Source organism: Vipera ursinii (assembly GCF_947247035.1).
Source record: "Vipera ursinii genome assembly, chromosome: 5".
NCBI classification, from domain to species: domain Eukaryota; kingdom Metazoa; phylum Chordata; class Lepidosauria; order Squamata; family Viperidae; genus Vipera; species Vipera ursinii.
Window position 1 is genome coordinate 91,367,819 of NC_139518.1, and position 24,263 is coordinate 91,392,081.

Sequence of the window (24,263 nt, forward strand, 5' to 3'; positions counted from 1 at the left end):
CACCTGTTTACTTCTAGCAGCCTTCAAATATTTACAGTATTTAACATCGTAAACCTGCTTTATGTGAAAGATATAAAGCTGTGGGACGCTTGTTAAGAATTATGTTCTTCAAATGACAAAATAGTAATATTCAGAGCTGCCACCAGTTTTGCTGGTAAGATATCAATGCCTCTACCATTAGGTGAACAGGAAAATACAGTCACTTGGGGCATCTATTTTTTTAATACATAAAAAGCCCCAATTGGAAATAGACTGTTCATTCCTTCAGGGTGGGAAGAAGTAGATAGAGGAGGGATATCTTGGTCTCTATCCAATTTGTTTAATTTATTTAAAATAAATATAACCCCATCCTTCAAAGGAAATTTTGCTAATGTGGCTTACAATTCACTTAAAACCTTCCCATAGTTTGACATCATTTCCTTGGGCCATTTGCTAAGCCTTTCCTTTTTCTATGTTTTAACTTTTAAAAAACATTTGCAGGAGAATTTTCAGACTACTCTTCACAACAAAAACATAACAAAGTGTTAGCATAAAACAAATGAAAAGACAGAGCAATATAGAATGGTGGATTAATATGTTAAAAGGCTTGAGCAAATGAAAAAGTGTTCACATAGCTCCAGGGTGACAATAAAGTTCATGCTAGCTATATTTCTGTGGGGAGGATATTCCATCAGTGGAGCCCTAGAGCAAGTAGGGCTCTTTCTGATAGAAGAGGATATTTGTAGCTCTGGATTAAATTATGGGGTTCTTGGTGCTCTTTGTGGTTTTCTTGAAGACATTTTATTACCAAACTAGGCAACAGCATCAGTGCTAATGATATTACCTAGTTTGGTAATGAAATATCTGCAAGAAAACCACCAAGCTCAAAGAGCAACAAGGACCTCACAGGTCTTTCTCCTTTGCTACTCATGAAATATACTTTGAGATCCTCAACACATATCGGTCTGAGCTGGCATGGTGTAATGGCTAAAGGGCTTGACTAGGAGTGAGGAGACCCTAGTTCAGGGGTGTCAAACTGCCGGCCTGTGGGCCGGATGCGTCATGCTGAAACTGCATCCACCCCAGCTCCGGCAATGGGGAAAAAGTCTTGATACATGTCATGTGACATTGCGAGTTTGACACTCCTGCCCTAGTTCTAGTCCTCCCATAAGCACAAAAGGAAGTTGGGTGACTTTAAGCCAGACTTCTCAACCCCTAATCGGTGGCAGGCTCTGCAACAAATTAGTTAAGAAGCAAAGCCATCATTACTTCATGCCCCGATGTACTTCACTAAGTGAGATAACTAAGTGCAGAACAAGTATTAAGAAGAATTGGACTCCAAAATAAAGAGATAGCCAATATATGTTCTTTCTAATCACTTTCATTTGATTCCACTTGGCTGTACTAGTTGTAGGTTTGATCACGAATTCTGCATTAACTAAAACACTGGCCCTCAGCCTTTTGGGCACCAGGGACCAGTTCCTTAGAGAGAGGTTTTTTCATGGACCGGAGGGGGCATGATTTTGTGTGCTGCCTGCATCCTTTGGGTGGGGCTTTGCTTGTTTGCACAGCCTGGTTTCTCGCATGCTGTGGACCAGGGATTGGGGATTCCTGAACTAAAATACTTGTTATATTCAAGGGTGGTCCTGGGCTTCAACGAAGCTATATTAAGAAATGTTCCCAAATGTTCCCAAAATACTAAGATTTTGCAAAAAAAAAAAAAGATATTTGAAATGGTGTTAGCCCTCAAAGCCTGAGTTGAAAGTGACATTCTTTTTTAAAAAAGGATTTTATTGAATTTTATAGGGTTAAGGATAAAATAGGATTGGATTAGGGATTCGAGATTAGGGTGGGGTTAGGATCAGGATTGGGGTTGGGATTAGGACAGGATCAACATTGGGGTTATCTCCCAATAACACTTTCATTCTTTAGCAAATAGACTATTGTCCAGGTACATATGTTCAATTAACAATAGTTAATATAGTAATAGATAACTGTAGAAAATGTAATAAACAATAATCAAAAACAGTATCAGTTAATCAATACATATCATTCTTCTTACTAATATATATTCAAAATAACATATCACATTCATTTCTCACTAGTTCGTTTTCCTAACCATTGGTAAAAATTATCCTATGTTCTATAGTAAATTGAATCTTCTTTCTCTTTAATCTCTAATGTCAGTCTATCCATTTCTGCACATTCTAACATTCTCTTCAGTTGGTAAGTTTTCATTTTTCAAGTATTGGGCAAATACTATTCTTGCCGCTGTCAGTACATGCAATATTAAATATTCATTCTCCTTCTCATAATTAGGTCCTAATATTCCTAACAAAAACAATTCTGACTTAAATTCTATCTGTCTTTTACTCATCTTTTCCAACCATATACTGTATGTATCTTAACCCAAACCCTTTTTTGCTTTAGGGCATGTCCACCAGATATGATAGTAAGTACCTGGCCTTTGTTGACATTTCCAGCAATTACGGTATTCGAAGTATTTTTAAACATTTTTGCTAATCTTACTGGTGTCATATGCCATCTATAAAACATTTTATACAAGTTTTTTTTATATGAGGCTGCTTTAGTCAATCTTATATTTCTATCCCATAGTTTCTGCCAGTCTTCCAAATCTATAGAATATCCAAAGTTTTTTCCCATGTTATCATTGTCCAAACCTTCCTCTGGCAGATAACCCTCCCAGGTGCCCTTGGTATGAAGAAACAGGAGAATCAGGAATAAGATGCCGCCACTGCTTCAAGTGTGGGAGGAGGGACTGCAGGGAAGGCTTTCTAGGACCTAGGAGTCACTTCCCTCCAAGTAGAGCCCCATTTCCTAAGGGATCCACTGCCTCCAATGGGAGAGAAAAGTCCAGGCCTCCTCACCACATACAGTTTGAGGAAGGCTTTGGGATCTTATGAGTCAGCCTAGAGCAGGCAGAATTCAGGGCCACCTTCACTGGTCTCACCATTCCCCTAAGGACTAGTCATGAAGGCGAGCTTCTCCTCCCCCTCATCATAGGGGGAAGAACATAAGACTGCCTGCTGGATACTGGAGCCATCTCATCACTAATCACAGAGCCCCATCCAGAGGATCAGTAGTATCAGGAGCCAAGGACATTATTATTGGAGGGGTAAAATAATGGGTAGAATAATCCCCACTCACCAATGATATGAGGGTTGAGATAGGACCTGTTTCCCTGGATCATCTCTTATGCAAGCTTGGAGCCACAATAAAGTGCTCTCCTGATGGGCTCACTTTAGATATCCCAGCCAAACATATCCACTGCAAAACTATTCCAGCCCTCTCAAACCAATTATACCCTGACTTTCAGGACCTCCACACTTCATTATGGGGCTGGGGTTCCACTGAGGTGGGTTTCCTTAAAAGAACCACCTCAGTTAAAATGCAAGTCAAAATGGGACCACCTCCTTGCATTCCCCAATACAGAATCACGGCTGAGGCAACTGAACCAATTAGAAAACTAATCAAGGCATACATGGCGCAAGGTGTCTTCAGAAAGTGTATCCCCCTTGTAATACTCTAATCTTCCCAGTCCAAAAGCCCCAAACCGACTCGGAAGGCAACCCCATCTTCCCTTTTGGGCATGATTTAAGGCTTGTGAATGCATATGTGACATCTAGAGCCCCAGTGGTACCAAATCCAACACTATTATCACCAGAATACCAACCTCAGCAACTGTTTTCATAGTAATAGACCTTTGTGCAACATTTTTAGCATTCTGGTAGACCATGCTTCCCAGTATCCATTTTCCTTTACATGGGAAGACCAGCAATACACTTGGACTCGCCTTCCTCAGGGTTATATAGAATCACCCACCTTGTTCTCTCAGATCTTAAGGGCAGACCTATCTGTTCTGTCTCAGCCTACGTGAGTCCTTGTTATGCTCACAAGGAGAAACCCCTCTTCCAACAAACAGGCTGGAACTGCAGGAAAAAACCAATCCCCTTTTATTATTCACAGACCTGAGTCAATATCCAAGGCAAACAAACACAGTTCACAGAAACTCAATCCTCAACACAAATGGTAACCAGCACCTACCACAGCTTCCCTTTTATTATTCAGCCAAGGTATGGCTTCCTAATGCCTTCTCCTTTGCCTTTGAAGCTGCCCCATTGCATTCCTCTGTCCTACTCTCTTTTCTTGCTGGCGTTTTCGTGCATCCTGGATATCTCCCAGCTGTGATTCATCACTGTCCAACTCAGATTCCCAGCACAGCTGTTTCTCAGCCTGAGCGCGAGTAGAGGGGCCAGGCTCCTCATCAGACTGTAAGTCTTGGAGCTCCTCAGAGCCTTCCTCTGATTCTGATGTCACTACAGGCCCCTCCTCCTCCTCCTCTGATTCCTCAGACTCAGCTGCCAGGTCCACTGGCTGGCGAGGAATCACAACATTATCATCCGTCCACCTGCCCTGTAAATCAACCCTGGATGACCTATTAAGTGGATGACCTATTATTAGCTTCAGAGATGGAGGATGACTGCAGGACCAATACCCATCACTTACTCAACTGCCTAGCAGAGAGGGCATAAAGCATCATCCACAAAACTTCAGTTTTTACAAGGGAGGTGTACTTGGGTTATATCATATCCCCAGCTGGTGATTTGCATTCTTTTAGAGTTGTTGAGGCCACTTGGAGTTTTATCTGTGTCCTCAAGGTTACCTGAGTAGTGCAAATGGACGTGGAGCCTTGTTGGAACTGCTGAAAGGACTGTGTCGTAGACTGGAGATAGATGATATCTTATCCTTCCCCCTCTATTGAGAGAGGGCCATTCAGTTTTGACATAGATGGACTACAAATATAAATCCTTCCATTTCCCCACTATCCAGTCAGATCTGAAGAAGCTTCTTGGATGAGAAGTGAAGCATCTTCAAAGAAAAACAAGAAAGTCCAGTTGCCTCATGAAAAAGCACCTCTGGGACAATCATGACTTGGATGACTGAGAATCTCCATAGTCATTGCTTTTCTCTTTCAGGGGAAGTTGGCCATGGCAGGTCTCCTTGCGTCTGAAGGGGATTCACAAAGATGCTCGTTTGCTGTGCGGTGCAACACTTATCAGCAGCTGTTGGGTGGTGACAGCAGCACATTGCTTCAAAAGGTGAGATATAGCCAGCATCCATACATAATGTTAGTCAGAAAAAATTAAATCATGGTTTGTGAATGCGTCATAGAAAGCTTCTTAATATCTTCCTAAATTCAACTTGAGGGTAGATGGCTAACCATCCTTGAAATTCATGTCGTGTGATATCCTTCTTTTTATGTGCAGCTTATTCTGCAAACTTAAACTGTGTTGATATTTTATACCTTTTTTCAGAAGAAGCATTATATTTTGTACATTGTGTTTCACACTGGTTGTTGCCCAATTAATGAGGCATATGATGGAGAATGGATCTGCCCAGCTCTTACTGGCTGCTTATGAATGGTGCAAACAAATCTTTCCTCCACTCTTCCCATCCTGAAATGTTAAGAGTCATAGTAGAGATACTATCTGAACTAGTGGTTCCTCCTGCTTCATCTCCCCACCCCCCATGACCTGCCCTAATGCCATACAGGATGCTGTTCTGGCTTATGTAGGAGACACCCCTTGCTTCAATCAGCATGATCTCCACCCCCAGATGGCATGTCAGCAGATAGCATAGGTGTCATGGTTCTGACAAATGAAACTCTTCAAAGAACCTTGAGGCATTGTTTACCTTAAAGAATCTTTATTCGAGTAGCATAGCATCGGCAAGTACATAGTCGAAGCCAAAATCTGAATTCCCCTCCCCTGAGCACATAGTATCAAAGCACAATTCCCTCCTCTAATTAACAATCATAAATCACATTCTCCAATTAGTTTGAAATGCAGGCTTTCCCTCCTGTTCTCCAACCCATTTCTTATCATCTTTTATTTCAAAAAACCTTGGTTCTCACATTGTTACATTATTGTTTATGTCTAACTATCTCCCATACATATTCATCCTCCTCCCCCCAGAATCATCTAATTGCAACTCTAATTCTAAGAGTAAAACATAAGGAGGAAAATGGCTGCATCTCCATATGTTGTCAAAGCAAGAACATCCGATGTTAGCAGCATTGACATCCACCCCCCCTTACAAAAAGGACAGATCTTGTAATGTAAACAATAGTACATGTTAGGGACCGTCTCTTGGTTTGTTAGAGTGTTTCCTATAGAACCTCTTGATGAGTCTGTCGGCTTTCACATCGCTAGATTTCACCCAAGTGGCTTCAGACAGTGAGTATCCCCTTGTACTAGGTACTGCAATTTCCTTTTAAAAGTTCCAGAATCAAGAATACACTTTACTTCATAGTGAGTCTGACCCACCACTATGAGGGATCTGGGTGCCTTCTTAGGGGGAGGTCTTAAAATGGAGCCCTAAAAAGGTTTCAACAAGCTGCAATGGAAGACAGGGTGAACTCTCCCTAAAACCCTAGGGAGTTTTAATTCTACGGTGACCGGGTTGATGATCTTTATGATGGGAACAGAGTTATTGTAAGCCACCTCTGCAAAAGGGAGGAGGTCGGTCCAGTTTGTTTGTTGGTAGGAAACATAGCATCTGAGATATTGTTCCACCACCTTGTTAGTGGATTCTGCAGCCCCATTAGTAGATGGGTGAAAAGCAGATGATAGACCTTGAGATGATCCAATTAATTTAAGAAAGCTCCTCCAAAACCTAGCTGTGAACTGCACCCTCCTGTCTGAAATTATTCGTTTAGGGGTGCCATGCAGCCGGTAGATATGTTTCAAGAACAGTTTAGTCAGTTGTTGGGCAGGTGGGAGTTCTTTGCAGGCAATGAAGTGAGCCTGGTTTGAAAACAGGTCTATCACAGTCCAGATGACTGTATTTCCTCTACTTTCAGGTAGGTCTACTATAAAGCCCATAGCAATTTCTTACCATGGTTGAGAAGGGTCTGCCACTGGCTGCAGTAGCCCAGGGGTTTTCCCTGGAATTCTTTTCATGGTGGCATATGTAGTACAACTCCTGATGTAATTTTCCACATCCCGTTTTAACCCTGGCCACCAGAACTGCTGGCAGATGAGATGTAGAGTTTTTAAATATCCAGTGTCCAGCCTGTTTTACGTCATGGCTCTGTTTGAGAGCATTAAGATGAAGGGCTTCTGGCAAGTACAATTTCCCCCCCTTGTAAGCCAAACCATCCCTGCATGTTAAGAAGGTTTGATTGTCCTTGAACCATTGATTGGTGAGGAGCTCTTGTTTTATTTTCTTTGCCCCAGGGTCATCAGGATTATGGGCCCTGCGAGGCATGAGTTAAGCAGCTGTTAGTGGATTGGAGATAATTGCCTCGTTAACCTCTTCCCGTTGGCTTTTGTACTGGGGCAGTCTGGATAGAGCATCAGCTAGGAAGTTTTTCCCTCTCAATATGTACTTTGGAGTGAAGTTAAAATGGTTAACTGCCCAGCGCGCCTGTTTCAGGGACAGTTTGCGGGGAGTTTTCAGTGCTTCAGCACAGATTTTTGTGATCTATGATCTGTACTTCAAATGGCACCTTGCTCCCTTCTAGATAGTGTCTCCAGTTTAATAGAGCCCGCCTGGTTGCGAAAGCCTCCTTTTCCCAGATTGCCCACTTCCTTTCACTTTCAGTATTTTTTTTCGAGGTGTAGGCGCAGGGTTGCAAGGCTCCACTTTGGTTCTTTTGCACTAATACGGCTCCAATGGCCATGTCACTGGTGTCAGCTTGAATTACAAAGGGCTCCCCTGGGCAGGGGTGCTTTAGGACCGGTTCAACAGCAAATAGTCCTTTTAAATTCTCAAAAGCAGTTTGACAGCTCATAGTCCATGCTAATAGTTGGCCCAGTCACGGCTTCCCTCCTCCTTTGCCTGTTTTGAGTAGTTATGTAAGGGGTAGGACAATCTCAGCAAAGGAGGGGATGAATTAATGGTAGAAGTTGGCAAAACCTATGAAGCTCTGAAATTGTTTGTGAGTCTTTGGAGGCTGCCATTCAGTTACAGCTTTCACTTTGGCTGGATCCATTTCAATGCCCTCATTGGAAATTCTGTAGCCAAAATAATCTAATCTGGTCTGGTGAAATTCACATTTTGACAGTTTGACATAAAGCTTGGCATTCAATAGTTTCTTTAACACTTCTCTCACCAGCTTTATATAATCAGTCATATTCGTGCTGTATATCAGGATGTCATCAAGATACACCAGAACTCCTTTGTATAAATGATCATGTAGGACCTCATTAATCAACTGCATGAATACGGCTGGGGCCCCCTGTAGCCCAAATGGCATGACTTTGAACTGATAGCTCCCCATGGGGCAGTTGAAGGCAGTCTTCCACTCATCTCCCTCCTTTATCTTCACCCAGTAATATGACTCAGGTCTAATTTAGTGAAGACACTCCCCTTAGCCAAGTGGGTTAGTAAGTCCTTTAGGAGGGGGAGGGGATATTTATTTTCCACACTCACTGTGTTCAGAGAGTTATAGTCCACGCAGAGACGAAGAGACCCATCTTTTTTTTCTTTAAACAACACGGGGGCTCCCACAGCAGACTTGGCCCATTCAATGAATCCCTCGCTAGTTTTTTGTCCATGTATCGCTGCATCTCTTCCATTTCAAGGAGGGACATAGAGTAAATTCTCGGTTGATGGAGCAATCATTGGGTCAGTGAAGAGGCAGGACATCACATTCTTTCTCAATAAATGCCTCCACTAGGTCCCGGTACTCGCTGGGGATAAGTGGCTTGCCTGGTGGCCGAGAGGCAGCCATGTGCGCTTGCTCATTGGGTGGGCTAAAGTTTCCTGTAACATCTGTTGAATCAATGGGGGGCTTTGGCCCTGTAGGTAGTCTCACAGTTCTCATTCCTTTCTCCCACCAGATAAACAGCTTCCATTTGTCTAACCAGTCTAATCCTAGGATCACAGCCTCAGTCATTTTTGGAGCCACCAGGAAGCGAATAAACTTCTAGTGCTCACCTATTTCAAAGCGTAGGGGCTCAGTTAATTGCTTGACTAAAGTCCCTCCCATCAGGGAGCCATTGGCTTGCTCCAACCTCATGAGTTTGGAGAGCAGTTTTGCTCGTATGCCCATTTTCATGGCAAATGGCAAGCTAATGATGCACCGGGAGCATCCAGAATCGACTAGCACTTTTAAATTTACCTGTGCCCCCAACTTAGGGATTATGAATTTGGCAGGTAGTGAGAAAGGTGGAACATGTTGACTCACCATCAGGTTGTTCTCTCCTTCGTCATCGCTGTTGAAAGAGGATAGAACGGGGGCGGGTCCAGCCTGAGTCCCAGCATCCTCCTGTGTGGATGTGACTTGGGCAACAGGTTCCTGTGTGATCCGGTTGGATTTCTCTCTCGTTGGCTACTGGGCATGTTTCTTTCTCACTGCTGGTCCTATTACCAGGCTGTTCTGCTGTTCTGGGTAGGGAACTGAACAATTTGCTGCTCGATGTCCCTGCTGTCCACATCAGAGCACTTGATTGGCAGGCCTGCTGGTGGCCTGGGTCTTTCAGCAGCCGCAGCAGTTCAAGGTTTTTGGGGTGGTGATTGCGGTTTGGGTTGTTCTGGCCTTGGCTTCAGGTGGGGGAGGCTTCTTATAGTGGGGGAGCTGAATGTCTAGTCTTACTGCTGTCTGGTACCATTCTTGCAGCTCGATAGATGCAGGCTTGAGAGAGGTGATCGTATAACCCTTCTTTGAAGTGATGGACTATGGACTGCTCAGGTCACCTCTCTATTCGACCGGCTAACTTGCGAAACTCTCATACAACTCCAGAGCAGGCCTGCTGGCTTGCTTTATCTTATGGATTTGTTCTTCTGCTTTGAGGGCAATGGATGGGTCCTCAAACCTTGCTCTCAGTCCTAGAAGGAAGAGATTTGGGTCCTCCAATTTGGGGGCTTGTTCATTATATAAATTATTCAACCATTCAGATGCCTCTTCCTCTAAGCTGGACAGAATCACATCAACCATAGTGGCTGGGTCCAGGTAGAGATAGGCACAGTGGTTCAAATGAGAGTGCACTTGGTTGAGAAAATAAATCAGCTTCTCTGGGTCCCCATCGAAGGTTGCTCTGAAAGGTGGAGAAATCAATGGCTGTTGCCCCCCTGCCACTGTGGCTGTTGCACCCCCAGTTGCTGCTGGCCCTACCCTGGCTGCTGCCGCATTCCCAGTGGTTGCATATTTGGGGGCTGTTGTCATCCCCGCTGTTGTTGCTGGCAGCTGAGGCATTCCAAGTTGCCGTAGGTGTCCCAAAGGTTGCTGCCTGGGTGGAAGCTGATGCTGTTCCCACTGCTGCTGGTCAGCAGGGAGTTGTGGCACCCTCAGTTGCTGTAGGCCCTTCAATAGTTGCTGCCTGGGTGGGGGCTGTTACCATCCCCCCTGCTGTTGGTCTTCAGGGAGCTCTGGCATCCTCAATTGCTGTAGGCCCCCCTGCAGCCTTGGAGAGGATTGTTGCTGGATCCCCATCATTTGCAGGCCCCTCAGTGGTTGCTGTACACTCAGGGCTGGTGACCAACTTCCTTGCTGTGGCTGTCCTCCCACTGGTTGCTGGTCTCGTGGCCTCTGCATCACCCCAAGTTGTTGCAAGACCTCTATTAGCTGTTGCTAGCTCAGAGATTGTTGACCTCCCACCTGCGGAGGCTGCCATATTCCCCATTGCTACAGGGGGCCTAGACTGGGTGATCGATATGCAGATCGGTCTGAGGATCGGCTGTCCTGGTGACTGCCTGGGCCCTCATCTCATCAGTGGCAGTGGAGGCTTCTGGAGGGGTGGCGACTGGAGCCATCTCTCTCTGTGGGGCTGGAGGACCTGGTAGGGGGCTTCAGGGGCAGGAAGGCTGCCTGATCTGTGAAGGAGGGGCTGGGGATTTCTTTTGTCAGGAGTTGGTGGATGCCTCGTTGATCATCCTGATCACTGGCATATGGGGAGTGGGAAGGTTGCTCTCCGTTTCTCATCTCTAGCTCCTTGAAATTTTCCACCAACTTTTCCACTGACTGACTCACCCGAGTCCTCAGTGACAAACAATTTGGTAGTTCTCCACTGATCTGGGGAACAAGATATGCAGGAATCCCTTCGTGGTAGCTCAACCTCGTCTGCCTTTGACGCACTTGAGGGTGGCAAGGCTGTCTCAAGGCATCCAGAGTCTCCACTGGGCTGGGTCCATTCCAACAACCTGATCAGCTGTCCTAGCGGCTTGGGTTTTGCCCCCAGCTGGCAGGCCTGAAAAACCTCCTTCTCCACCAGCATGCAGGCTGTCGCTCCCCCCTCTGGGATAGCAGCTGCTGCCAGGGTACTGGCTTCAGGCATTTTCTCTTTCTCCATGCTGAAATCTTCCCTGAATCTTTGTCAGCTTATCGCTCGATTCTAGGGACAGCAACTGGGGCTCGGGACCCCTAGATAGTTAGGAAAATTGGAGATTTTGGCTTAATGTCATGGTTCCAACAAATGAATCTCTTCAAAGAACTTCAAGGCACTGCTTACCTTAAAGAATCTTTATTCGAGTAGCATAGTATCGGCACGTACATAACAAAGCCAAAATCTGAATTCCCCTCCCCTGAGCACATAGTATCAAGCACAATTCCTTCCTCTAATTAACAGTCATAAATCACATTCTCCAATTAGTTTGAAATGTAGGCTTTCCCTCCTGTTCTCCAACCCACCATTTCTTATCATCTCTTATTTCAAAAAGTCTTGGTTGTCACACTGTTACAATATTGCTATGTCTAACTAACTCCCATACACATTCCTCCTCCTCCCCCCAGTATCATCTAATTCCAACTCTAATTCTAAGAGTAAAATGTAAGAAGGAAAATGGCTGCATCTCCATATGTTGTCAAAGCAAGAACGTCCGATGTTAGCAGGGTTAACAATAGCGAATTGGAAGGAGACCTAAAATATCAAAGTCATCCTGTAACCTCCCAGGTCCTTCCTATGGCATGAAGGAAGGTTGCATGGGAAGCCTCCCTTACTATAGCTGAAAGCACTTCTACTTCTGGGGCTGATCCACAGTAGTGGGATAACAGAAATGGCAGCCCTGTGGATCAGGCACTGCAGATGATCCAGCAGTAAGGAAGAGAAAGCTTCTTCTGGTGTATTGCCCCCTTCGTACCCTGATAGAAAGCAAAATTCATTGCTCCAGATGCTTCTAGCCATCTGTCAGAATTTGCCGTCTCCTCAGCCCTAGCCTTCAATAGGGCAAGCAATATCCACGAAGGATTTCCCCATCAGCAGGGAACTCCCCAACCATTGTCTCTTAAGTAAGCCATTAAGACAACACTGCTCACCAGCCTCATTGCCAACATGGACTAAAGCCCAGTTACTCTGACAAGAGACAATTATGCTGGCATCAGCTGGGTACGCCAATAATGGCTGGGTGCCCACATCATGCTAAGTCATAATAGACGTTCATAACAGACCTTGCCATGATTAGTGCACCAGTCTCTCAAGGACTTCAGGTTGGTTTTGTTTATGGGTGTCTTAGTTATATTTTTGAGGAACGTGTATACTTCATCTAAAATGTCTGCCTAAAATGAGTAAGATAATATATGATGATCTATATTTCATGTATGTAGGATGGCAGAGGAAATGTTTTAATTGACTCAAGACTCCTTAAGAAAGCTCCTTTCTAGTTGAAAGAAAAAGGTCTCCTTGAGGTGAAGCATCTTCAGTGAAAACTAACTGGCTCGTGACTCTCTTGTGGGCAGATTTGGAGTAGACGTTCGTCGCTATCTTCTGCGGGTGGGAGACCACCATACTGGTGTGAGAGATGAATCGGAGAGAGAGTTGCCAGTGGAGAAGATCCTCCTTCATAGAAATTATCGGTCGAGCAGTAATGATAATGATATTGCTCTGGTCAGGATGTGGGGCAAAGAGGGCAACTGTCTCTCCTTCAGCCACCACATCTTTCCAGTCTGCCTCCCTGTTGGGAAGCAGAAAGCTGCAGTGGACCAAAAGTCTTGCATCATATCAGGCTGGGGAGATACAGGTGAGTGGTGGGCTGCCTCATAACTTCCACATGGGATAACGAAGGATAAATAGAGAAGTTAGCCCTCCTCCCTATTTGCAACCTTGGAAAAACTTTGAGGGCATTTACTACCTCATACAGAATGAGTGTTTCAAGTACACAATAAATAATCAGTGGAAAACAAAGTGAGTTTTTGTCAAATTAACTTGAAATTAAATACATTGCTTTTAAAACGGAGAGAAAGGCAACTGGGTTAGTTATGGATAAAACATTTCAATTTAAAGAAGCTTTCCTAATTAATAACTCTAGCTGTGAAAGCCTGTAAACCTGTTGAAGACTTCATTGGTAGAAAGGATAGGTATGAAATATGACATAATATATCATATAGTTCTGATTTATATTTATTTATTTATTTATTTATTTTATTGCATTTATATACCGCCCTTTCCCTGAGGACTCAGGGCGGTTTACAGGGAGTTAAAAATCAACCATACAAAAGTTAAAAAACCAATTTAAAAAAGATTAAACCAACCCTGTACAATTAAAAACCCCAATTAAAATAAATTTCTCCTCAGCCTGGGCCCGAGAGCTCAAAGAGCCAGGTCTTCAGGCCCCGGCGGAATGATCGGAGGTCGGGGGCAGTCCTCAGCTCTACTGGCAGCTGGTTCCAGAGGGCAGGCGCCCCCACTGAGAAGGCCCTATCCCTGGGTGTCACCCGCCGGCAATCTCTTACTGGTGGGACCCTGAGCAGACCCTCCCTGTGGGAGCGCACTGGGCGAAGGGCATTTGATGCCGGCAGATAGATGAGTATATATATTTTACACCCAGTAGAGTTTCTAAAAAGAATGTCAATAGGAATTCAGGTGAGGGAGATAGTTGGTTTAAAATAAATAAAAACAAACAAATAAATCCCATTAAAAATAATAAAAGGCCCACTACTATACTCAGAAACACTCCTAGTTTAGATAGTTATATTTCAAACAAGAAAATATGACAGATTCATCATTCTCGGCCTGCCAAACCACCAGAAGGCAAGACAAAAAGTAATGGATGGAAACTAATCAAGGAAAGAAGCAACCTGAAACTAAGAAGAAATTTCCTGACAGTGAAAACAATGAACCAGTGGAACAGCCTACCTTCAGAAGTTGTGGGTGCTCCATCACTGGAGGTTTTTAAAAAGAGATTGGACAGCCATTTTTCTGAAATTATATAGGGTCTCCTGTTTGAGCAAGGGGTTAGACTAGAAGACCTCTAAGGTCCCTTCCAACTGTTACTCTGATGATCTCCAGGTGTGCTATACTACATTTGCCATCAACTCAGAATCACAGAATAACAGAGTTGGAAGGGACCTTGAAGATTTTTTAGTCCAATCCCTGCTGAGCAGGAGATTGGAAGACTGCTACCATAGTAATAACAGTAGCACTTAGACTTATATATGGCTCCATAGTGCTTTTCTGAGCGATTTACAAATGTCAGCATATTGTCCCCAATAATCTGGGTCCTCATTTAACCAATCTTGGAAAAATGGAAGGTTGAAATCAACCCTGAGCCGGTCAGGATTGAACTCCTGGCTATAGGCAGAGGACCTGCAATTCTATATTCTAACCACTGTGCCACCATGTCTCCTATTGTATCACCCCTAGTCCTTCTCTTCATTAGACTAGAAATACCTACTATGGGGGATATTTGTGAAAGTACACCTGGCAAAATGAAGAGGCGATACCCACCCAGTTGGAGCCTACAAGCCCTAGCCTTGCTCTTCCTTGGTGTGTCTTTCCAGTAGTTGGATGTTAAGGAGGAATATTTAGAACATAGAATAATGGGGTTTGAAGGAAGCTTGGAGGTCTTCTAGTCCAACCCCCTGCACATGGCAGGAGACCCTATCCAGTCTCTTCTTTAAAAACTCGTGATGGAACATCCACAACTTCCAAAGGCAAGCCATTTCACTGTTTAATTTTTCTGACTGTGAGAACAATTAAATTTCTCCTTAGTTCTAGCTTGAATCTTTCCTTGATAAGTTTTCATCTGTTACTTCTTGTCCTGCCCTCAGGTACCTTGGAGAACGGCTTGACTTCCTCTCCTCTCTGTGACAGCCCCTTAAATATTAGAGGACTGCTACCATGTCACCCCTATTCATATTTATATGCTCTTTGTAACTTTCCCTTAAGCAGCAACTACTAAAGTAAGAGAAAAAAGGAGTGGGGGTAGCATTTACTGTTTGAAGGCAGTAAATCCTTCTGTGAGCTGAATGATTATATTTTGTGAATGAATGTGTGAAACAAAAAGTAATGATTTCCCCTTCTTTGCTCTTATTTTCCCCCCTCTTTTTGTTTACTACTCTACCCTGGAACCACAAGCTGATTTGTTGTACTTAAGTGTTATTTCAACATTCACCACAAGAGGGGAGAACAAAAGACTAATCTCTGTCAGTAGGCTATTTTTTCTTTTTTCTTTTTACATCTTCTCTTTTTCTTTTTGTTTTGATTTCAACATTGCTTATAAAGATTCTAGCAGTCCACTTATAAAGAATAAACAGTACCTGCTACTTTTTATATAGACCTTGTTTTTACACATAGACAGATACACAAATACACACACACACACACATACATACATACATACATACTGTACACACAGACACATTTTTATACATATATGTTTTTCCATTTATTATGATTTTTATATGTATTCTTATAAGTGACTTATCTCCACCCAACACACGTTGGTGCTTCCAAAAACACCCTTTTTAATTCCTGGCCTTATTTAGTTTAGCTACAAATTGATTCTTATTTTCTTGATAAATTGATGTTTTAAATATATTATTTTACACATTCAAAATTGTTTGAAATGTAGATCCCACTCTAAATTTATTTTTAATTATCTTCGTTAGTTTTTTAAGGCTTTTTAACTTTAAAAAAGTGGGATAAAATATTTTAAATAAGTTTTGCTATTACAAAAACAAACTTTTAAATCAGAATGTATTGTTTAAAAAAGCAGCAGTCCAAGATAGCTCACAACAAAATGAACTTTGTTGGAAAAAAAAGCATTATGAACAATAATTAAAAGCCATATCCCATAAAGTTATAATCCTAATCTCGCAATGAATGTTTTTCTATTTTGTTGTTGCCTGTAATGAGTTGCATGAATATTAATTATTCTTCTAGGAAGGTCATACTCAAGGATGTTACTCCAGGGAACGGTGCCTCTCCTACCAAGAAAAGTATGTAAATCTCGTTATGGAAAGAAATTTACTAATCGGATGCTCTGTGCTGGAAACCTATCTGAAGACAATCGGGTAGACAGCTGTCAAGGGGACAGTGGAGGACCATTAGTGTGTCAAAGACCAAATGCACAATGGGTAATTCTAGGGATTACTTCCTGGGGATATGGGTGTGGGCAAAAAGATTCCCCTGGTGTTTACACAAAGGTCAGCAAATTTGTGCCTTGGATCAAGAAAGTGACCAACATAATAAGAGAACAGTCAGCCCAAAGATGGATCTATGGTGCTTTATGAAGTGGGACTTACAATGCAAGGAGCCATAGCTTTAATTTTTAATTTTGGCAGTACTGAAGAGTTTTTCCAATATTAGCTATAAATTGTTCAAGACATATGGACAAAAATGCCATAGAAATTACTGTAAACTCTGCTATGATTCAGTTTATGAACATATAATACTGCTAGAAGCAAATTTTCTTAAAATCTGTATAAAGCTTACAAGACAGATTTGTTTTCATCATAACACCTATGACTGCATTTATGTTGCTTGCTCCTACTTTTCAGTCTAATCACTTAGGACGGGTCCATCGTAAGTATCTTTCTGTGACTGTTAAGCCCCTGAGTGCTCCTGCCTATCTTGTCTGATTGTTTCTTAGGTAGCATCTCTTGCCTTCATTCCCCAATGCCATCCACACTTTGCACTACAGGCAAGTAGAGGCCAGGCCTCTACTTCAGCCCCAGCCCGGCCACCTCCAAGGAGTGCCCCTGTGCAGGGCAGCCAAAAGAGGGAGATAGGTGGGCAGGGAGTTGAAGTACCAACTGTGGTCACAAATGTGAGCAGGCTGCCAAGCACCCAGATTTTGATGACGTAACTGCAGGATTGTTACAACAGTCATAGCTTCAGGGACTGGGCATAAGTACTATTCATTCAGCACCACTGTAACTTCAAATAGGCAATGAATGAATGATAACTAAGTGAGGACTACCTGTACTCATTCCTCTCACAATTTCTTCCTTGATTTATTTCTCTCAAATTGTTCCTGAAATGTGGACATTCCTGAGGTATTTCTGACATCCCTATCCTAAACATTTTGGTTTGTTTTGATAAAAGACTGTTTTCTTGAACTCAGCTCCCGAATATATATATTTTGATACATTTACATTCTTCATGGGCTTGAAAAACAGGTCATTGCAGAGTGCTAAAATAATAGAAATGGCGTGTCCCATTCCTATTTACTTAATGTTATATGGCCAATCATTTCATATATAGGACACTGGGCGATTAATAATGGAAACAGAACCAAAATTGTAAATAACCTAAGCAGCATAAAATATCAGCAGAGAACACTCACAACATCCCATGCTCAATATAGCAAAGAAATGGGCTAACTCATACTATCAGGGTCCTAGGGTTGATGGAAAGTCCAGCAGGCAAGTCTGATCTCTGGAGTGATGAAATTCCAAGGTACCATGGCAGAAAAGGGTTTCCTCCTAGATCCCACCAGATGGTCCCCACACCACCAAAGAAAGACTGTCCTGGAGCATGCCATCTATTGTTGTCTGTACTGGATGTCATCACGTTTGTAGGTAGAACAACAGAGCATAAAGCCTACTCCCTTTCTAAGGAGACATCCATTGCAACCTTATTAGCTTTGTATTTACCTGCAGGTGAAGGTGTTTCTTCTAAGAAAAAGATGTGGGCTAATAGATCTGCAGAGTGCCTTTTGACCCTCAGTATGAAACTCTTGTATATTTGTAAATAAAACAAATATAACAAAACATATGTTTCTATGTCTTATTCATAGAAAATCTAGGCTTTTTTCTTGGAGTATTGGCATATTTATTATTATACCAATGCTGAGGAATTAATAATATATACTCTCAACTGAACTGGATACTATATTGGGATTTTGGTTATGATTTATTCCTATTAACTTGGGAACAACTCCCATTAAACATTGAAATATTTATATCTCAGCAAGCATGTATACGATTGCACTATTAATTATTTCAGAGCTTTCCAGAAAAAAGAATGTGTCCTCCTTATTCCCTGAAGGCTCTGGAAACTATATTTGTAAATTACTGAAAGCCACACTTATACATTCAGTTTCAAAGTAAAGATGTGACCAGAAATTTTATTTAGCAACTGCCAGTTGATCAAACTAATTTAGGTTGGGATTTATACGTAATAAATTATTACTTAACTAATTTAAGCATTAATTCATAGGAGAAGTATACAATTTTTTTGTATTCTGAATAATTTTTGCTAACATAGTTTGGTTTGCCCAGGCCATTTGATTCAACAAAAGAAGGCATGCAGAAAAATATATTAAGTTATGAGTTAACTTTTCAAAGTATTTCGGAAGTTGATGCTTGTGTGAAAGAAAAGTAAATAGGTTTTATTTAGGAAATAACATTGTGAAGGGAAGACTGAGTTATTTAAGTCTCTTGACAGCTAACTACCAGTAGTGTGATCTACTCCAGAGTATCTGAACTTGTGGATGAGAGTCAAGTGTAAGATAGTCAAGGAAGAGAGTGCAGAAGTGTGGAATTGTCTGCTAATTATCTCTATAAATATCATCCCTAGAGATTGAGAATAGAATAGAATAGAATAGAATAGAATAGAATAGAATAGAATAGAATAGAATAGAATAGAATAGAATAGAATAGAATAGAACAGAATAGATCTTCTCGGCTATCTTTACCATTCTCTATATGGGCTTTCTATCTGAGGCACTGCTGCCACCAAACCAGACAGTGATGCAGTTTGTTAAAATGCTCTCAATCGTGCCTCTGTAAAAAAAAAATGGCCAGGACAGAAGGAGAAAGATGTGCTCTCCTCATCCGGTGCAGGAAATGCAGATGCTGGTTTGCACACTTCACTAAGAATGATGTGTGGAGAAACGAATTCAGATTGTTAGTTATCTGCACCCACCCACCCCGATACTTAATACTCTTGACCACCTCTACAGCTGCATCCTTGATACTGAGTGGAGTATGACTATGCCGGCTTTTTCTAAAATCTACAATGATCTTGTTTTATCAACATTTAGAACCAGGTTTCTTTTATTGCACCAGTTCACCAGAGCCTTCACCTCTTCCCTATAAGCATCTTCACTGTCATCCCAGATAAGACCCACCACTCCCGTGTTGTCTGCATACTTCACAATATGATTCGTAGCAGATTTGACACAGCAGTCGTGGGTCATCAAGGTGAACAGTAACAGACTCAGGACTGTTTTTCAGTTGTTTTCATCTCCTCTGCCCACCTAAAATACCCCAAATCTCTGAGGTGGCATTCAAGGCCTTGTTTACAGGGAAATTAAGGTACTGTCCAGTCATCCCTGAGTCAGCAGAAAACCATCATGTTGATATCTTTCATCTGTCAATATTGGGCTTGATTCTTGGTGGAGTCCTGATTTTAGATGTTTAGTTCAACCTTCTGGTCTTGCTATCCTTCTGAGGGGCATGGCAAAGCTGCAAAGAATCACCTTGTAAACCTGCTATTCAATAAGTTCAAAGGAATTCTGGAAGATGGCCATCCCTATGTTCTCCTGCCTTCATTCTTACAAGAGTTCCTCTTTGGCCCTTTTTTAAAACTTTGCATTTATACAAGCCAGTTGAAAACCTTGCCATGATAGTTGAAAGGGCCCAAAGCCAGTGCTTGTAAAACAGAAAAGTGCAGCTCTTTCAAATCTCCACAGTTCCTTGCAGAGGGGAAAGAAGAAGAAAAAAAGGAGACAGGAGAGATTGCCCAGAGCTTCTGGAAGAGTCTTTATCAACCTATAGAAGGCTATTGTGGTGTCTTGGGCTGCTCAGTTGGATGGAGGCCCCCACAGATAATACAGGCCACTGGCCTCTTTCCATCATGTCTACAGGTAGTAGGGGCCATTGGCAAGTGCTTTTTGGCCATCTGCATTGGGCATGCAGAAAGTATATTGGGAAAGGTATTCCTTTTGATACCCAGGGCCTAAGCCATATAGAACCATAAAGACTTTGATTTGCATTGACAATGCAAATTGGCAATAGCAACTTGTTATAAAGAAAACTTACATAAAATGTTTTATTAGATGGCACTTACCACCTGCTAGATTAGCAAAAATGCTTAAAAATATGTCTAGTAAATATTGGAATTGTAACTAAAAATCTAGTACATAATACCATTTGTGGTGGACCTGTGTTAAAGCAAAAAAAAATTTGGACAAAAATACACACTTGGTTAGAAAAGACATTAGGAAAACATGTAGATTTTAAACTTGAACTTTTCTTATTAGGTATACTACCAGAAAAAAATGATAAGCAAAGTGTATATTTAAACTGCATGTACTAACAGCAGTGAGGATTGTATTTGCTGAGCACTGGAAGAATGAAGAAACACTACTAGACAAAGAGATAATCAGGAAGATATTGGACTGTGCTGAAATGGACAGACTTACGTTGAGGATCAAAGAGAAAGAAGATACAGAATATTTTCAAACATGGAGTTTATTTTATCAATGGTTGGAAAAAAGGGGTAGAGACTAAGAATGTAACTTGTATTATTAAGCAAACAAATTAACCCAGAGAACATGATGTTTATTAAGCACTAATCAAATGCAATAATAGAAAATTAATATTTTTTTAAAAAAGCTTTGATTTGCACTAAAAAACAACAACAACCCACCCTCCTGACCAATGCACTTCCTTAGCAGCTGGGTAACATGGCAGATGGAGTATGCTGAAGTTTCCAGTTGGTCTCTAGACAGCAGCAAACTACAGTTCAGAAGAGAAGGGCATGAGAGACGATCCTCAATGCATCCTTCGCCAAGTAACATCACAACTAAACTTATAGCTAAAGCTGGGTACTGGCCTCTTGGAAATGATCCTTAGCTCTCCCATAGCAGGAACTGTGAGTCCAGGTGGACTTTCTGGTTCAAGCCTGCTCTCTTTGCAAGCACAGCCCCCTCAAGAATCAAGCATGGGTTAGTCCTGAAATCACTGGATTTCTGATATGACAGCTATGTTTTGCTTTAGCTGAGCTTGTTCTTCCCATTCAGATCCCCATAGGGGTCAAGATTTCTATTGTGTATTCCAGTTAAGCCCAAGGGGGAGATATATTTGCATATCTGGATGAATTTCCTAATGGTACAAGTTATTCAGCAAGGAAACAACTGCCCACAGAGATGGACTCTCTTTCACTGCAATTGTTTATATAGATGTGTCGAGGATGGCATACTCATGGACACTGGACTAGGTGATTTCCAATACATCTATATATGAGAGGGTTCCCTCAGGTTATGGTACATAGACCAAGAGCTAAAAGTTTTCTTTGATATTTACACAACATTGGCTTATTACAAAACATATATTTCTATGGTAGGCATGTAATTAATTTACCTATCTGTGCCTAATTATAAATATGATACTTTGTAAGTTAAAGTACCAAAAGCCACCTAGAGATCAAGGAGCAGAAGGATCTAGGCACTACTTCCATTCTAGCTCTGCCACATCTACTAAAGCTGTTTGAGTATTAAATCCCACCCTGAAACCTAATTGAAATGGATCTATATTACCCATTTTCCCCCAGGATTCTCATCAGTTGCAGACCAACCACCTTCTGTATTGTTATATTTGAATCAATGTTAACAATAAAGATGTCTGTATGGAAGTGGCTTTAATTATCTAGCCATGATTGCCATCTTGACTTTTTTGACCTCCCCGTCCACGCTGAAAGGAAACAACAGTGTAGCGGAAAGGTCCTTGCTGAGAAAACTGCTTTGAAGGACTTGACTCTTGTTGAGGAAATCCCCTGATCAGAGTGCAGTGGCATTTGGGTATAAATTCCTAAAGAGGATAATCAGATATAAACTTGACCAAACACAAACTCCCTTTTCAAATCAAAAAGACTTCTAATATTTGGGGTTTGATTCTATATTTTCAAATCAGTGTCTGTTTAAATATTTGCATGTCAAAATGTAGCTATTGATATGTTTAGTATTTAAAATATCTTGCAAATAAAGTACCTTTTTATTCTCACACAGTTTAATGATATTAATCCTCATGGGTCTCTGAAACAATACGGCCACAGGTTTTCTTGGCAAATCTTTGACTAGTGTAACTTAACAAAGAACCATTTGCTTGCATTATCCATAAACTGTTCCCTTTTATTCAATTAAATTCAGCATACTGTTTTCTCTCCTCACCTCACACATACAGAGGCTCACAAAAGACAAGGCACTCTAATTATCTAATTGTTTGTTCTGTGTTATTACTGTAAGGTGTAATTACAGCTGCCAATGTTAATTACTACCATTTTTTTCTCTTAGCTTACAATGTGCTTTCCAGACCTATCTACATGAAAAAGAAAGATAAAAACCCCACTTCTAAATACCGGAGAAGTATAAACCTAGTTGGTAAAATCCTCTCTGGGTACTGAACTACAGTTGTTAACTTTTGAAATTAGCAGTATTATGGGCCTTTTTCACACATAGACATACCGTAATTAATTAAAAAAAGAGAGAGAAGTATTTTTTAAAAAGTAAGGAATGAAAAAACTAATAGCCAAAATAACATGTATAATCATAATACAGAGGTCTTGTAAAATGAGAATATCTAGTAAAATCCATCCATTTCAAAATTTTAAAAAACAAGGTTTTAAGTAATCATTTTCCAGCCATACTCAAAACAATATAAAATAAAAATGAACAATTTACCATATACAAAAAGAAAAAAAATACACAATAAGAACACACCAAACTAGAACAAACCAATAAAATTACACCTATATCCCAAGTTGGCCTTGTTGAAAGAAAAATCATCAAGGTCCAGCCCAAGCCTGGGATAAACAAAAGGAGACTGCTTTAGGAAAGGTTCTTGTTTACTGAGTTGCAGAACCAGACAAAAATATGGCTCTGGGGCAGCTGACCACATGGTGCTAGGAGTGGTAGGTTTTTATACCTTCTTAGGCTTTTGTGTTTGGAGTTATTCCTGTTCCTGTGGCATAAACTTTGACCTGAGGTTCAGTGTGCCCTTTTTGTATTCCGATGGTGGTGGGTTAATCCTATTATGTCGTAAAAGTCATGTCCTGCTTCCCTGGGGCTGATGGCTATGTCCTGTGTTGGATTTTTAGGTGAGGGGTTGCTGGTTCTAGGAGTCTTTGTCTTTCTAATCCCATCAGCTCCAAGATTCCTGTCTCCAGTCTTTCTGAAAGGATTATCAAATCTGCATTTCTACAGAGCTGGTTTCTGCTTGCGGCAGAGAGACTTGGGGTGGTGGTGGTGGTGGTTTCTGCCTAAGATTTTGTCCATTATTCCTTTGGGGAAATACATATTCTGCGTTTCTAATATTCCCCAAAATATTTCTTTCTCTAGGGTGTGTGTGTGACTTCCTACAACCTGATTTTGTAATTCTTTAAAAGAAAATATTAAACTCTCAATGTTCTCCAGGCCTGTTGAAGATTTTTTTTAAAAGGGAGAGGTAATGTGATTTTCCAATTAACCATTTCTCAATGTTTCAATCACATGTATTTGAAATCCAAACTTTTACATGTGGAATTATGGCATTTTTTCCTTACCCTCAGGATTTTTTGCCATTGTTAGAGCACAAAAACCATCTTTGCTCTGAAAACATTAAATTCCAAGTAGTTGGTGTATAATTCAGTACAATATATTTATCTTTCAAAAACAGAATTTTCTCAATAATTCTGTCAATGTCTTATATGGAACACAGAATAAGAGTTGGAAGGGATCTTGGAGGTCTTCTAGTCCAAACCCCTGGTCAAGCGGTAGATCTATACCATTCCGGAAAAATGGATGTCCAAGCTCTATTTAAAAACTTCCAATGATGGAGCACCCACAACTTCTGGAGGCAAGGAATTTCACTGATTGTTCTCACTGTTATTCTCATTTTTTTTCTAGATGTTTCTTCAATAAGCTTCCATCTGTTATTTCCTGTTCTACCCTCAGGTGCTTTTGAGAATAGTTTGACCCCCCTCTTCTCTGTGGCAGCCCCTCAGACTGCTAACATGTAAGGAAAAGGTGTTTGACTTACAATGCCTTCAAAATTTTTGCAACTCCAAAACAAATAACCAGTCAAATTACCGGTTTTAATTTCTTCGGTGGCTTTCCCTTTG

At 41.4% G+C, this 24,263-nt stretch overlaps 1 protein-coding gene across 1 annotated transcript in view; it reads left to right on the forward strand.

Moving 5' to 3' along the window:
* LOC310640822 (neurotrypsin-like) overlaps positions 1-16,450 on the forward strand; it is a gene marked incomplete at both ends in the record, with an annotated part of 37,909 nt that extends 21,459 nt beyond the window's left edge. The window contains 3 exons of the mRNA XM_083363339.1: positions 4,977-5,099; positions 12,677-12,957; positions 16,101-16,450. Of these exons, the coding sequence (XP_083219465.1) occupies positions 4,977-5,099; positions 12,677-12,957; positions 16,101-16,450 (754 nt within the window). The remainder of the gene's footprint in view (positions 1-4,976; positions 5,100-12,676; positions 12,958-16,100) is intronic.
* Positions 16,451-24,263: the final 7,813 nt, after the last annotated feature.